The 15,605-nt window shown below is 36.5% G+C and overlaps 1 protein-coding gene across 4 annotated transcripts in view; it reads left to right on the top strand.

Moving 5' to 3' along the window:
- The first annotated feature begins 93 nt into the window (after nt 1-93).
- Nucleotides 94-15,605, top strand: part of znf365 (zinc finger protein 365) — a 30,304-nt gene continuing 14,792 nt past the window's right edge. For 2 of the 4 annotated variants that reach the window (XR_013819335.1, XR_013819336.1), the window contains exons 1-5: nt 94-441; nt 1,950-2,671; nt 3,703-3,874; nt 4,354-4,400; nt 6,249-6,377. Coding sequence is in view for 1 of the 4 variants with exons in the window: in XM_079852477.1 (XP_079708603.1) it covers nt 1,962-2,671; nt 3,703-3,874; nt 4,354-4,400; nt 6,249-6,390 (1,071 nt within the window). In the remaining 3 variants the exon portion in view is untranslated. Of the gene's footprint in view, nt 442-1,949; nt 2,672-3,702; nt 3,875-4,353; nt 4,401-6,248; nt 6,679-15,605 lie in introns of those variants that run through there. The other 2 variants (XR_013819334.1, XM_079852477.1) reach the window with 2 other exon arrangements.

The following is a 15,605-nucleotide window of genomic DNA, read 5'->3' as shown; positions in this document are numbered from 1 at the left end:
GTTTATGCAAATGATGAAATAATGTGGGTTTGTGTTGATGCTGTGATTTTGTGCTCTTCTCCCCCGTCTGTCTTTAAATAGATTGACCTGACGGTCTGCCGCACTGCATTCTAATGAATCTTGAATGTTCTGACCGAAATCTTTTTAGTCAGTGATCTTTTTACAGCGATTGTAATTTTACACCTAATGCGATGACATTTTGCACACGAAAACTGCATTCAGCATCATATGAAAAGAAATCAATGTCACCTCTGTCGCTGCTGTCACGCTCATTCTTGACCCAGATGACTTCATACACCTAGATATCGCTTTTACTGTATCTCAATCAGAGAGGGTTACCAGTGGGGTTCGGACTGAAATATCAAGCAACAGATAACCCGAAGGATCAACAGTTTGATCAAAGCTTACAATACACAATCCCACTGGAGCTCGTTCATCAAGGTATGATCGCATGCTTGTGGTGTTATAGAAAATGTCAGTCAGACTCTGCCCAGTAGATCTCCTCCTGCTTGCTTTAGAAGATTTTCACAAATATGTCTGTGGTAGTTTAATGTAAGTATAGAAACAATTATGGCATGATCTTCGGTTGATTTAAGCATATAAGTAAAGCATTAAAACATTTGCAAATGCATCTCACCACCGATGTGCATGCATTTGATTTGCCAAAGCTTTACATTAACCTATTTAAACCATGCATATGCTGAAATTAAGAACATAATGAAATAGTAATAATGCATGGAAATTGTCATGTTATATTTTGAATGAACATCTAGCACACAGCCTAGATGTGACAAGTGGTTCAAGTGTTGATGTCAGTTTTTATTTTATTCTAATGATGCTGTCATATATTCTGTCTATGTTAGGCTTTGAGAAAAGCTTGATCTAATAAAAATGACCAGTTAGACAGCGAGGGATACACACCATAGTTGTCCACTGATATGGTGTTTTCAATAGTCCATGCCTATATCTTTAAAGAGCTCATGGTGGCCGATAAAATACCGATAATACCGCCGGGGCAAGTTGTCACATGTTTCCAGCTTAGCTTTATTTTTAAAGTCACTTTCTGTGTAAGCACATACTTTAATATCTGGGCTACAATATATATATATATATATATATATATATATATATATATATATATATATATATATATATATATATATATATAAAAATCCTAGGAAAAAAGGAAACATTTAATTTAATGCATGTTGACATTTTGTGACATCCCAATAGTGTTGACATAAACGTGAAAGCAGAATAAAACATAAGACCTAATTAATCCACTTATAAAATGAAAGCTACTGTTCCAAATTATTTATTCCATTCAGATTCATGCAGTTTGTATTATATGCAAATAATGTGCATTGACAAATATAGACAGATTAATCAGCCTGTCTGATATATTTGTCTATTACTAAGGTAGAAAAATGGTTGTTCTTGGCAGAAATGAACAAAATTTGTTAACACTTTATTTTACAGTGTCCTTGTTATAACAGTAAATTATGCATAATTATATGCAACTAACCCTCAACCAAATCCTAATCCTGCCCTACCCCTATAGTAAGTACATGTAGTTGATTAATATTATTCAGTACTTAAATATATAATTACACTAACAATGACACCTTTAAATAAAGTGTAACCCAAAATTTTTACTAAGAAGGACCAAAAATCATACAGGAGTGCCGTGGGACAAACGTAAATGTTGCGTTATATCAAACTATGTTATATTAAATTTGAGATGATTAAAACTAAAAAGTTAAAACAAAAAGATTCATTAGAAATTAAGATATGCTTCAAAGACATGTAACTGTTGTGATATGCTGGGTCAAAAAAAATCACAGGTTATCGCAGGCCAAAGTTGACCTGGTTTGCCATTTCTGCTGTAAGGTATTTTTATATCGAAGAACTCGGGTGCACAAATTTGTAATATTTATTTTTATTGATAGGTTATCTGTGTCATGCAGCAGAAAGTGTGCACACGCAACACAGCGCTGTTTGTGAAGAACGGTCAGGCGTGTGGAGCCGGGGTCCCTTCTCAACTTCCTTTCCGCTGCCCGCGATGTGGAGAGCACCAGCGTTTCCACAGTCTCTCTTCCCTCAGAGCTCACCTTGAATACAGCCACCCGTTCCACACTAAACATGACATCAGTCTCCTATCCACGAGGGATTTATGTAACACAGACCGAATGGAAGGCTGCAAAATCTCCAATTCCGACATGCATAAAGTACGTGATGCCGGCACCAATACTAACTCAGCTACGAGACGAGAGCGCAAACACACATTCGCTGCTGACCAAGCTCCATCCCAGCATCCCTCTGAGCAAAAGCTCACGCCCCCCGAGAGGAGCCTCAGCGTTGGGGACGCATCAGCCGGTGCCGGACCCCTCTCGGCTCCGGTGGCGTCCGTGGAGAAGAGGCTGGAGGGGATGATGAGGACAGCCAATAGCAGCATGGAGCGGCGTCTGCTACGGCTGAGCTCAGAGCTAGCGCAGACGGACACGGCTATCCTGTGTGAGCGCGCTCACTCGCATCACCTGGCCCAGGAGAAACAGGTAGTGCTGGAGCGAGAGCGAGCGCTCAGCCGACAGGTAGACGCCGCTGTGATGGTGATCGCCACACTGAGGCAGCAGCTCAGCATCTCGGAGCACGAGCTGGAGCGGAGAGAACAGTGAGTGAAAGATTTAAAGTTCGCTTAGTTCGCTAACTCATTCACTCAACGTCATGTCGTTCCAAACCCATCAAATTCCGTTCATCTTCGGAACACGAATGAAGATATTTTTAATGAAACATGAGAGATTTCTGAGATTGAAAGTCTACTCACCCAAATCTCTTGACGCTTTAGAACTCTCATAAAGAGATTGTACAAGATGCATGTCGTAATTACCACAATTACGAGATGACAGTCAGCCTGTCGGGTGGGACAAGTTGGCTCTTTCAGAGTTGTAATTACGAGTTGTACGAGAATGTAAAGGCTTTTTACTTGTCAGAATGGCGTGAACGCATCTATAAATCCATATAAATGGTTAATCCAAGGCTGTGTCCAAAATCCTTAAAGGGATAGTTCACCCAAAAATGAAAATTATCCCATAATTTACTCTCCCTCAAGCCAACCTAGATGGTGTATATGATTTTCTTCTTTCAGCCAAACACAATCGGCGTTATATTAAAAAATATCCTGGCTCTTCCAAGCTTTATAATGCGAGTGAATGGTACCTTAGATTTTTGAAGCCCAAAAAAGTGCATCCATCCATCATAAAAGTAATCCATACGGCTCCAGGGGGGCAATAAAGCCCTTCAGAAGCAAAGCGATGCGTTTTTATATGAAACATATCCATATTTATAACTTTATAACCTATAATCACTGGCTTCTGGTAATGACCGTACACAAGTCGAGTTCTGGCGGAAGAGTGACCTCTGACCTCTTATTTTGTGTTTCACAAATAAAATAAAGTTATATAGGGTTGGAATGACATGAGGGGGTGTAAATGATAATGAAATGGAGAAAGTGCTCAACTCTAGCTTATTTTTACACGAAGAAGTTTTTTTCTTAAAAGTGCATCAGCAAGAAACAGAATGAAACAGTACTACGTTTACGCACTTTGAAGAAAATAATTAAATATGATTGGACCCATTTAATCCTTTTACATTTTGTGATGAGAGCCTAATGTTCTTCAGTAACTACCTTTGACTGTATCGCAGGGAAGTTGTCACCATCCAGAAGTTTCTGGAAGCGGCGGCGCAGCACGAGATGTGTGGGAAGGTTCGTTTGCGACGGTTCATTGAAAGCCTCTTGCGGCGGATTTCCCTGGCCGAGAGACTACTGGAGTATTATCAGAGCGTCCCTCACAGGCATTACTGCACGGCTCACTCTGTATGTTACCAAAATATGCATCAACATAACACTGTATATCTCATGACTCAATTAGTATTTTTAAAAAGGAAAAAATCACACAGGGTCCTCTATTTTTATTGTTTTCATGTTAGTTATATCACATTGTGATTTGCCTCACAACATTTTAGATAATAGTATTTTAAAACAAAATTGCTCCATGGCTTTTCAAAAGAAATTGTAATAAAAGACTATTACAAGATTTACAATGTTTTAATAATGAAATCATTTGTTTTTTAAGTTCTCCAAACCGTTACACCACTATTTTTTACTTTTAAATGAATTTCATAGGTCATTTTAAATGCCAGAGCATCAAGTCATTGACCCTTTACTGGTATCCAAAAGATATTCCCATTGATAATGAATCACCTGACATGACCTACTTCAGGATTGCAGTAATGAACTTCTATTTCAGAAATATGTCAGCTCTATTGTATTTCTCTAATTTCTCATTATTTCAGGTGCCTCTGCCATCAGAGTTCGGTCCACACAGAATAACACAAAGCAGGTATGTCATTATTGCTTTCACTTTTAGAAGAAAAGTCACATTAACCCAGTAATTCATGTAACCATTTAACTTTAACTTTTTAAGCTTCACTGTAAAAAGTGGTAACTTACAATTGTTACTTGTTTTTACTTGATTTAACCCATTAAAATGAATTTTGCTGGTATAAATGAATGTATTTAGGTTGATTCAGTAATATTAAATGATATGTTTGACTTGAATAAAAACCAGTTAAAGGTGCAGAACACTATTTCTGAGAAACGCTGTTGAAAGTGAATCAGACCGAGCAGCAAAACACACTTGTAGCCAATCAGCAGTAAGGGGCGTGTCCTCTCATGATGGGGGAGGAGAGAGAGTGACTGAAAAAGAAGGGTTATGATCAGGTTAGAGCTTTAGCACTATTATTATTAGAAAAGATTTCCAGTGGTTAGAGAGCAGGAAGGCCTGAAAATGGACGCTGAGGTCGTGTTGTTTCTGCTCCATACGTGAGTAACATTGGTTTTGCTGTTTCACAGAACTAAGATATGTTGTTGTTGTAATGTTAGCTCTAGTAACAGCACAGTTTTTAAAGTTGACATGAAATCAAAATTGACCCTATTTACTTTGTTAGCGCATATTACTAGTCTTGTGGTGAACAATTAATCCGTGCAAGTTAATACACAGAAAAAAATTGTTTGCCGTGGTAATCTTTAATCAAAATCTGAAAAGTTACTTCCGGTCTGGAATGGCGTTCCTTTTCTGATGACGTCAGTTTGACGGCTTGGGTTGAAAACGCTAAACCACTCCCCTCAAACCGTCAGTCTGCTATGAGCAGAGATGGAGAAGAGGAGCGCTAAAGTAAAACCCTGCCCTCTGTTCAATATTCCCTTTCACTTGGAAATACGTCACAACACTGGAGAAAAGTCGTTTGCAACTTCCGGTTCACGGGGACTTTAATGTGTCATTGTTTGTCTGGAGCAGCTGGCGACTAACAACCAACTCTTTGCTTGTATATACTCATGTGTACTGTATGTTCATTTCTTGTTCTTCCTTGTCGTTCGTTCGCCATCTTCGCTTTATTTTTCATGAAGCTTTATTTTGCTTCGCTTCTGCTATGATGAAGAGACATCCAATTAGTGGGCGGAGCAATGAAGGGAGGGGTGTGTTTGTTTGGGTTGATTTTAAATATCAACAGTGTTAAACAATGATTCTCAGAAATCACTTACTGCACCTTTCATTTAGATGTTATCATTTTTTAGGTTACCTTTTTTATTTTATTTTTGGTGTTAACTTCCTATACTTAACTATCTGCGGAAAACAATTCAGAGCACTTCAATATAAATCATGTCCTTATTTGACTCATTTGGCTTGTAGCAGACAGGTCGTCCCCTCTAACTAATTAATGTGATCCTATCAAGACAGTAGAAGATCATGTTGCCCCTTCCATAAATTACCCTTCTGTGTTCTTTTCCATTTAATTAGCCTTAAAGTGTGTACAAATTAAATAAAAGAAATAAAGCACACTGCTTTATCTGCTCCCATGAAACTTTAATAATTTGCTATGTCAAGGTCTTCGTCAGGTGATGTCTCCCTTTTCAATAATTGTTTGATATTTTCTTTTTGCTTATTGGATAATTGGTTAGTTTTATCTGGTGTGTGTTTATTATATATGTGAATATGAAATCCCTTGATATTTGTTGTTCCTATTGCCTGACAAAGACCTTGATTGTTCAAAACGTTGCAATCTATATTGGTTTAATGGGAGCAGATAAAGCAGTCAGTGTGTTATTATCTTTTCTTTTTTTCATTTTTGTTTCATTTTGACTTTTTTAACTGAGCACCTGTCCAACTTATTTTGCTGTTTGGCATCAGGTCTTCAGGAGAGCATCTTGAGCCGGATGAAGAGCAGCAGTTGCTTGGTCAGTCTGGATGGGAACTGTTGGAAGGTTCTGCTGGGAGACTGGGTTACGACAGCTGGTCCCAGCAGAGGAGGTCAGATGGGTATGAGGTTTAGGGACAGAGGCGGAGCTTAGCAACGAGTGTACATCTAAATAATATCGAAGTAAATATGTTGAATGTATTAACAATTGTTCAGTGGGGTCCAAAGGTCTGAGACCACATTGAAAATCTGGGATTCAAAATCTTCTCTTTTTTTTGGTTTATTAAAATACACTACCAATCAAAAGTCAGGGGGAAGATTGTTTTTAAAGAAATTAATATTTTTATTTAGCAAGGATACATGAAATTGATCAAAAGTGACTGTTAAGACTATATATTACAGTCTATATATGTATATATATATATATATATATATATATATATATATACTATATATTCTGAAGGATCATGTGACACTGATAGTCATATACTGTAAATTCAGGTTTGCATCACAGGAATAAAATACATTACAAATGGTAATAACATTTAACAATATTGTTTTATATATATATATATATATATATATATATATATATATATATATATATATATAAAACAATATTGTTAAATGTAGGTACATAGGTACTTGTAATGATAGGTACATACATATATATATATATATATCAAATAAATGCAGCCTTGGTAAGGCCTCTTTTAAAAAAAAACAATAAAAAAACATACCAGCTCCAAACATTTGATTGTTAGTGTATAATTTATTACAAAAAACTTGCAAATACATTTACACATTGTCATAAACAACTTTAAGTTGATTTAAGTTTTACAAAAGATAGGTACACAAGATTTCAAGATGCACATCAGTGAAAGTAATGATAAGTGGCAGTTCAGTGGGTCACATGTTGATTTAGTAAAGCATACTGAACCTTAGGCTACGTTCACTCTCCAAGCCTTAGTGCTCAATTCTGATTTATTGCTCAGGTCCAATTTTTTGTTTGGCTGTTCACATTTGTCACGATCCTGAACTGACCTGTAATACTTATGAGTGTAACAGTTCACCGTCCCTCCACTGACTAACTTCACTGCCGTCTTCCATATTCACTGAGCGACTAAAGAACTACCGGTGTGTGAAATCTTTGGAGTGACTCCCATCAGCGCAGAATTGTGATGAATGATGAATTCTGATATGACTGGTCAGACTGAGGTCACATTGCAAAAATTCATACATGTATCTGATTTAGGACCACATATGGAAGCGTCCCAAATCAGAATAAAAAAGATCAGATTCCATGTGGTTCCTCAAAAAAATGGCCTGCAGTTTGCAGTTTTTGCATGCAGCCAGCAAGAATAACTCAAAAGAAAAACGTGTTTTCACTAGTGCCATTTTAATTTTTTTTTCCACCAGTGACTTTTGGACTCCACTGTTACACAAAACACCAATGAACATCAGCGATGTCCGACTACAGATGGCAGATTAGTTATTTGATACTTATTTGATTCTTAAATGCGATTATGGTCCATCTGTGAAATATTTTAATAAGATTGGCTCTAGAATGATCACATGGTGAAACTGCCCTTTAATTTAAATAGATAAAGCTGTTATTACAGGCTGCTTACATAAAGAGGAGCTATAACCTAGTTAGTAATGTTACATGCTTGTTTTCTAACTGAATCTACTGTTCAGGAAAATGAATGTAGTTATATTATCTAAAAAATGGAGGATGATGTTAAAACAAAACCTGTCGCACAGGTCGGACGTTATGCCACTTTAAGCTTGCAGTTTGTTCACAAACGTTCTCTCATAGAAAATGCACTGTTTCAGCAAAAAGCAAATGTATGTAGCAAATATCTACATTTAATTGGGTCTTTTTTCAAAGGTACCGTTGTGTATTTGAAATAGTGGTGCTACATTTCAAAGGGATGAATAGGTTTCCCTGCTTGTTAGCCAGCCTCATTAGAAACTTAAAACAGGAGAGAAAAAGGAAACTTTAATAGAGAAAGTGAACTGAAGTTCTCTTTAGTTTTAAAACATGCAGCTATTGAAATATGTGTATATAAGTGTTCTTACATTCATTGCCAAGTAGTTTGATAAAATATCCTTTTTGCTATTCTGTACAATTGGAGCAATAGCACTTTGACTGAACTGTGAAACAATTGATTTAATACTTTGATTTAAAGGAATAGTTCACCCAAAAGGAAAATTTGCTCTAATACTGTTCAAAGATATTTTGACAAATGTTTCAGTGTTTCTTTTTTCTTTTTGCCCATATATGTCAAAAGATCGAGGAAAATTAGATTTCTCATGTCATGACCCCTTTAACTTGTTCATAGAGCTTAAAATTGAACATTTTATTTAATAATTCCCAGTCAGTAAAGACATCAGATCATTCTTGGCTCTGTATAACTGGAGCAGTAGCACTTATTATCTTCAGTAGAGCTGTGAAACAATTCAGAGAATTGTAGTATAGCTACTTTAAGTAATTACCAAAGTCCTGATGTCATTGTTATGGTAATGTACAAGAAAATACTGATATTAATGGTTTAACATGTGAAATATACTTGTATGTATGATGAGGGTAGTGTCCATAAAACAGATTGGAGGAACAGGGTAGTGCTTTAGGTAGAGTTTGATGCAGTGTTTATCGATAAAGGACCACTACATGCATGTATTTGGGTCGACCCTTCATTTAACTTTGACTTCAAAATTGATAATGTTTTTTAAATACTAGTAAGTAGTGTGTCAGATGCAGGGTAGATCTTACCCACAGCACCTTAAGTCTTCATATGAAAACCGTCTGTTTTTGGGGGGAAAAGCCAAATGAGGGCATTTGCTAACATTTCAGCTCAGGCTTACTTGTTCTGTTCAGTTTAGGCTCCGATGTTTTTCCACATATTATTGTACCAGTTGCATGTGACCAGCTAAATAGGACCTCTCAGCTTTGTGTGTGAGGCTTTTACCTTAAAAATATACAAAAAAAACGAACAAAGAAAACTTGGATTTTGAGATCAGAAGATGAAAGTATAAAAACAGCTAGTTATAATTCTTGTTTTAAAGGTGCACTCTGTAATATTGCAAATATTGGAGAGGGTTGTTTCTACCGCCCCGTCCTTCTCAGACTCCACGCTCACATGGGTTGCCAGATTGAGGACACGCAACAAAAACGTGCATAATTGACAATAGGAAGCGACTAGCCTTACAGTATAAGTTGATCAGCTAATGTATATGTTTGCAATGTTTTTATTGCGAAGGCTTTTTAGGTCGGCTAGAATCTGCGATCTCTGACCCAGTTTGTTTGCTGTGTTTTCCGCCAACTGGCAACCCGGGGTGTCGAAATGCTATTGGGTGAATTAACAGTGGGCGGGATCACACATACCAAAACAAAAACAGACATTCTGACACAGAACGCACATTTCAAAGTAGAATAACTGGCTGTAGGATTGTTTCTCAAAGAAACAAGTATTTGAACTTAGCATGTTTCCTACATCTCTGCAAACATTATGGTATTTTTATGCTTTAGTACAGTCAAAAAAATGACATAGAGCGCATTTAACCTCTGTTCGTGATGTTTTGTTCAGTGGTGGCAATGTCATCCACTACATTGTGTGCTCAGTTCTGACACTGTGATTAGAATCTTATTTTGTCTTTTGTGCTTCCTTCAAGTTTCTGTATTACTTGATATTTTGTGTTTACGTAGAAGGAGATCTGAAGTGCTGTAGTGCTGTGTGAGCATGAGATCATTCACATCCATCGGTATTTTATTGTGAGTGAGCATGCTATAATGCTTTATCCAGTGGCTTGTGCAATATGTGACAATACTTTCATGATGGGAGGAAAAGAAACGGTATACTGTACAGAAAACATTGGAGACTAGACATAATAGGGCTCGACCAAATTCACTTGTGTTTTTCTTATTTTTTTATTTTCTAAATGATCTGCATTATAGATGTGATCTGAGACAGTGTTTCCTACAATGTATTAAATTGTCTTATTATTAGTCCCAACTCCCACAACACTGGTTCAAAGTCAAACCATTATTTTTAAGAGTTGACATAATTTTTGGACTGACTGAAAACATTAATAAGGATAATGCTAAAAATAAGGTTAGTATAGCATTAGTTGCTTATGTACCATATTTCAACACTTTCAATACAATAATAATGTTAGTTATGTCAATATTTTGTCAATATCAGGTTCAAATTTCATAGTATAATAACTTTCAAATTCAGTCATAAGTGGCTTTTTTTTGTCAGTATCAGTTTGATTAGGTCACTCAGTCATTGTTTCTCCAAACAATTGTATACCGATGCATCCCTAATATTAATACCGTTAATTTTTTTTTTTTCTGTGAATTAGGTTGGGCTCTAGAAGTGTAGGTATGCCATTAAAGATGACAATCAGAAGTAAAACAAAGTTAAAATGTTTAAAAAATGTTTTTTTTGGTTCTATTGTTTGATGTTTCTTGATAATAATGTGTATAATTTGAGCTGATATTTTAATGTTTTCTCTAGACTTATCTTAATGTTTGTGCCTTTCTCGGAATATTGTTGTCTGTATTACACGTGTGATACTGTGAGATTTGAAGTCTCGCGCTATCTTTGCTGCTGTACGTGATATTCTGAATAATAAATGTGACTAGAATTGATCATTAAAGACTGATTTGTTAATGCTACGTCTGTCATCCATCTCTTGTGGCAACTGAATGGTCACTCATTTGAGGTTTTTTTCTTCTTATGATGTTGTAGTTTTACTTATGAATTTAAATTCATAACATCTCATCTTATTCACTACAATCAAAAGTCCGCCTTTACATGTCTTCAGAAATGTTTAATTCACTTCTTATTCATCACTGCAATACAGTGGATGAGCACTAGAGGGCATCCTCAATTTTACCATCAATGCAAAACTGATTTTAGGATCTCTGTGAAGAGCTTCTTGTTCTTGTGCAATTATGAAAAACCCTGAATTAGAAGTTAAAGGCCAGTAGGATCAAACTGGCTGCATCCTTAAACAGCAATGTATGAAATAGTTTTATTATTCAACACACGCTCTTCTATCTCATGTGACATTTGTATTAAAAATTTGTATTTTCAGTCCAACTTTGGAAGAGTAATCCTTGTGCATTCCAGGGGTGACGACAGAAATGACTTTAAGTAGCTAATGACCATAATTGGCTAACGATGGTTTTGGAAAACGCACCCCAAGACATTTGATAATGTTTCTGAACATGTTAAGTTCAGCGACTGGTAGCACCATTTTCTTTGCAAATTATCTGATGATATTTTTTCTTTGTAAATCATGAGAAGACGATACATTTTTTATAGTGAACTTGTGCACTAGACTAAGTGCCAGATTTACTAAACAGGGCAAATTAGCGTGAGAGCACAATCCCATAAAGGGGCGATGGGAGTGGAAAGTTCTGCGTGTGATTTACTGACGACACACACATTAAAGAACATAGACGCAGATCATTTCCATGATGACCAACGCAATCTACCATGAGCAGCGCAAATTAGGGTCTGTTTTAAGACTTGCCTTAAAATTATGCCCTAAAATTGCCTTAAAAAATAATGGCGCAAATACCAATATATTGACTAGTGCAAACCTTAGTAAATCAGCTTACCATGATTCATTTAAATATTCTCCTCCCATAGATTTTGCGTCTGAAAGCACAATTTACAAATGCATATGCAATAAGTTCAGCAGCAAAAATCACCCTGTCCGTGCCTTTTCAGCACACATTTTTCACTGCGTGTCTTTAGTAAATCCTTAAAGTCAAAAGAGGGTTTGCGCTGGTGCAAGCTGTTAGTAAATCTGGCCCTAAGTCTTCTGAAGCAATACGATAGCTTTCTGTGAGGCGCAGAATGATCTTTGTCATTTTCATTGTATAAAAAAAGCTTGAACATCCTGCCGAACTTATTATTTTGTGTTCAGCGGAAGAAGAAGAAAACGTGTGGGTTTGTAATGACGTGAGGGTGAGTAAAATAAATTTTATTTTTGGTGCAAACTATTCCTCCAAGTAAGATGTTAGAGAAAATAAACCTCCAGAATGGAAACACACATGAACCAGATAGCGTATATGTATAGCCAAACGGCGAAGACCGCTACATTAAACAAAGCTGTCATCTAGGAACAGAGACCAGAGAATGAAAAAAGAGTAAAGCTTGTAGTGTGGAGCTTTACTGGTACTACTTGAATTGAGAAGATGGTTCATATTAACATGAAGATCAAAGAATCGCTTGTTAATGTTTGATTGGTTCGCTCTCATTGTTGTCTTTGAGGGACTTTAATGGCTGCAGCCTCTAAGGCTCGAACCGACGTCACTCATTACATTTAGTATGCGGAGTCACGATCTCTCCAATTTACATTTTTCAGAAGGTTTTTGTCTGACGGAGGCCATTCATGACCATTTCATTCTTTGAAACAAAGCAAAACCAGTGTTACTCACGTATGCAGCAGACGCAACCTTGCCATGCATTTTCAGGCCTTCCCGCTCTCTAACGTCTCTCCAGCGCTGGAAATATTAACACTGGTCCTAAAGCTCTTGTTTGATCATAATCCTTGTTTTTCTTTTTCCAGTGATATTCCTCTGAGCTTTTCTCTTTTGTAATGTCTCTCAGCCATATCTCTTTCTACAGTCTTTATTCAAATCTCTCTCTCTCTCTCTCCTCCCCCATCATGAGAGGACACGCCCCTTACTGCTGATTGGCTACAGGTGTGTTGTGCTGATCCACTTTCAACAGCTTTTCTCAGAAATCGCGTACTGCACCTTTAAAGGGATAGTTCACATAAAAATGAAAATTCTGTATTCATTTATTTACCCTCATGTCGTTCAACCCCTGAGGCTCAATCGTGCTGCGTAACACGAGAATGAACCTCATTGGTTCTCACACGTCAAGTGAACATGCTTGAGCTTCTGTTTACCACATCTGTGTGAGTTGATGAATGTTTTTATGTGAATGAAAGCCTAAATTCAATCTATTCATCATATAAATTGGTCGAGTCTCTTCAGAAAATTTGGACTAAAATACATATTCATATGGATTACTTTTACAATCACTTTTTGAAGCGTCAAAGTGGCAAAGCTGTCAACTGAGGGACAGAAAGGCCATAGATTTCATCAAAAAGATCTTCATTTGTGTTCTGAAGATGAACGAAAGTCTTATGGGTTTGGAATGACATGATGGTGAGTGACAGAATTTTCATTTTTGGGTGAACTAACCCTTTAAGGCCCATATGTGAACCAATTTGCATTGTTTTTTCTTTCCTTAAAGATAGACTCACTCAATTTTACCATGATTGAAATAAGTTTTACCAAATACAAAATATGTTTAGAATCCTGTACACCATACAAAATAAATGTTTTATTTTACAGTGAGTGGGTCTCCTCATGAGGGCAGACATGTTGAGATCACACGTCTAGCCAAAAAACACTATTTATCTCAGTAATCACTCTGTTATTATTAAATTAACCATGGCAGACTGTGAATAAAAAAGCACATTTCTACAATGACATTGTAAGTGAATACTATCTTGACGCTATTGTGTGATGTTACATACACACTAGAGGTGTGCTAAGTAAAACTGAAGAAAAAAAAATCATGACACCAATAACGATTAGTTATTTTAATCTTCTGTTACTCTTTACTGTTTTACAAGTTTCACAAAGAAAACTATTTCTAGGTTCTTAAGCCTATTCTGGCCTGGGGTCACATACCCCTCGCTGGGATTACAGCTGTTTTGGTTAGCGGTCGTTTCTACAAAAAGATAAATAAGCTGACTGAGACGCCTCTACTTGTTTGAGTTGGCTATGAAGCAAGTTTACAAGCCACATTATTAGGAGGAGAGAGAAATAGTGAATAAGCAGACTGATATTATTAGACTTGTTTGCGTAGCTAAATGTGTTATTCGGTCATGATATGTATGGAGGACTAGAGAGTTTATGCATTTATTAATGTCTGGTGTAAATTCAGATGACGTAGACGTAGAGCATCATCAAAAATGTTTCTTCACAGTCATATTGTGATTCACACGCAGTGTGTATGTTGTTTTACAAGCTCAGAAGAGTGGAGTAGGCGGTGGTGTTGCATCCTGTTCCATAGCGTTAGCTTTTTATAGAAACTCTGTTTTTAAGTGTATGCCAACAAATGATCAGGCAAAGTATTTGGGAATAACAACATGACCACAGATGACTAAACTGTCATGTCTCTTTCTCTATAAATATATATTTTAAAACAATGTCATACAAACATGTTTGTGAGTCATGATTGGTTGGGCAACAGCCAGAATGTCAACGGTCTGTTTCTGCACTGATAATGAGATCATTGTTTTATCATTTGCTGTTGCAGTCAATCATTCCATTGATTGATTTCTTGCATAATTTTGGAATTTGATTTGAGGAACAGCAAATTAAATAAATTACTAAATTGTGTCAGTGTGGATTTCATTATAAGAAAAACAGCTCACTGTGCTGACATATTTCCATTATAGACAGTGTGTATAGTGATATATAGTGTTGGTGTAGTGACATCAGCCATTATAGCCTCCTGGACTGTCATCCAGGTACGTGGTGAGCGGTGTGTTTTTTTTTTATTATTTGTATCTGCCTGTGTCAAGTGGGATACCGTTTGTGTATATATTTGCTCTATGTCTTTGGTTGTATCTTGTTGATGTCCTGTTATGAGCACACTGAAGCAAATCCCTAACAACTTGCACCGAGTTGTATTGCAATAAAGTATTGAATCCTGAATTGAATCCTTGAATCCTTCTTGGTGTATAGTATATAGTGTTCAGAGAGATAGTTATTCCTGGATAGTACTCTTCACAGTGACAATTTATTGTATGCAAATATAGGCATATAAAGGTCTCCTTTTGTCAATTTATTATTGAGACCCTAGAAAATATGGAACCTAAAGGGATATAAATTATTTTATCAGCTAATTAATTATGTTAAGTCTATTTCTCACCCTCAAGTCATTCCAAAACTATGACTTTCTTTCTGGAACATAAAAGGAGATATTTTGAAGAACGATGGAACCAGACAGCATTGGAGCCCATTGTGTTTTATGTCATACTGTTCAGTTTTTATTTTCTGTGCTCTAATGTTTGAGCTAGAAAGCAAAAAGTCTGTATCAAAGTCTGGGAGAAAGAGAGAATTTGTGTAGGCCATACTGCTTATTCTTCAGAGTGAACTCCAGGTATTTTGATAGTACACTCATACTTGGAACATAAAGTCAATAAACAAGTTATTTATGTTGTAACTTGCACTTGATATAGAACAAGCTAATATAAACAATTTTTAACTGACTATTATTCTTCCCTCCCCGTCTCACGCTCGC

Source organism: Squalius cephalus (genome assembly GCF_949319135.1).
Source record: "Squalius cephalus genome assembly, chromosome: 20".
Classification (NCBI taxonomy): Eukaryota; Metazoa; Chordata; class Actinopteri; order Cypriniformes; family Leuciscidae; genus Squalius; species Squalius cephalus.
Note: the sequence above shows the minus strand (reverse complement) of the source record. Positions and strands in the feature narration are given on the sequence as shown.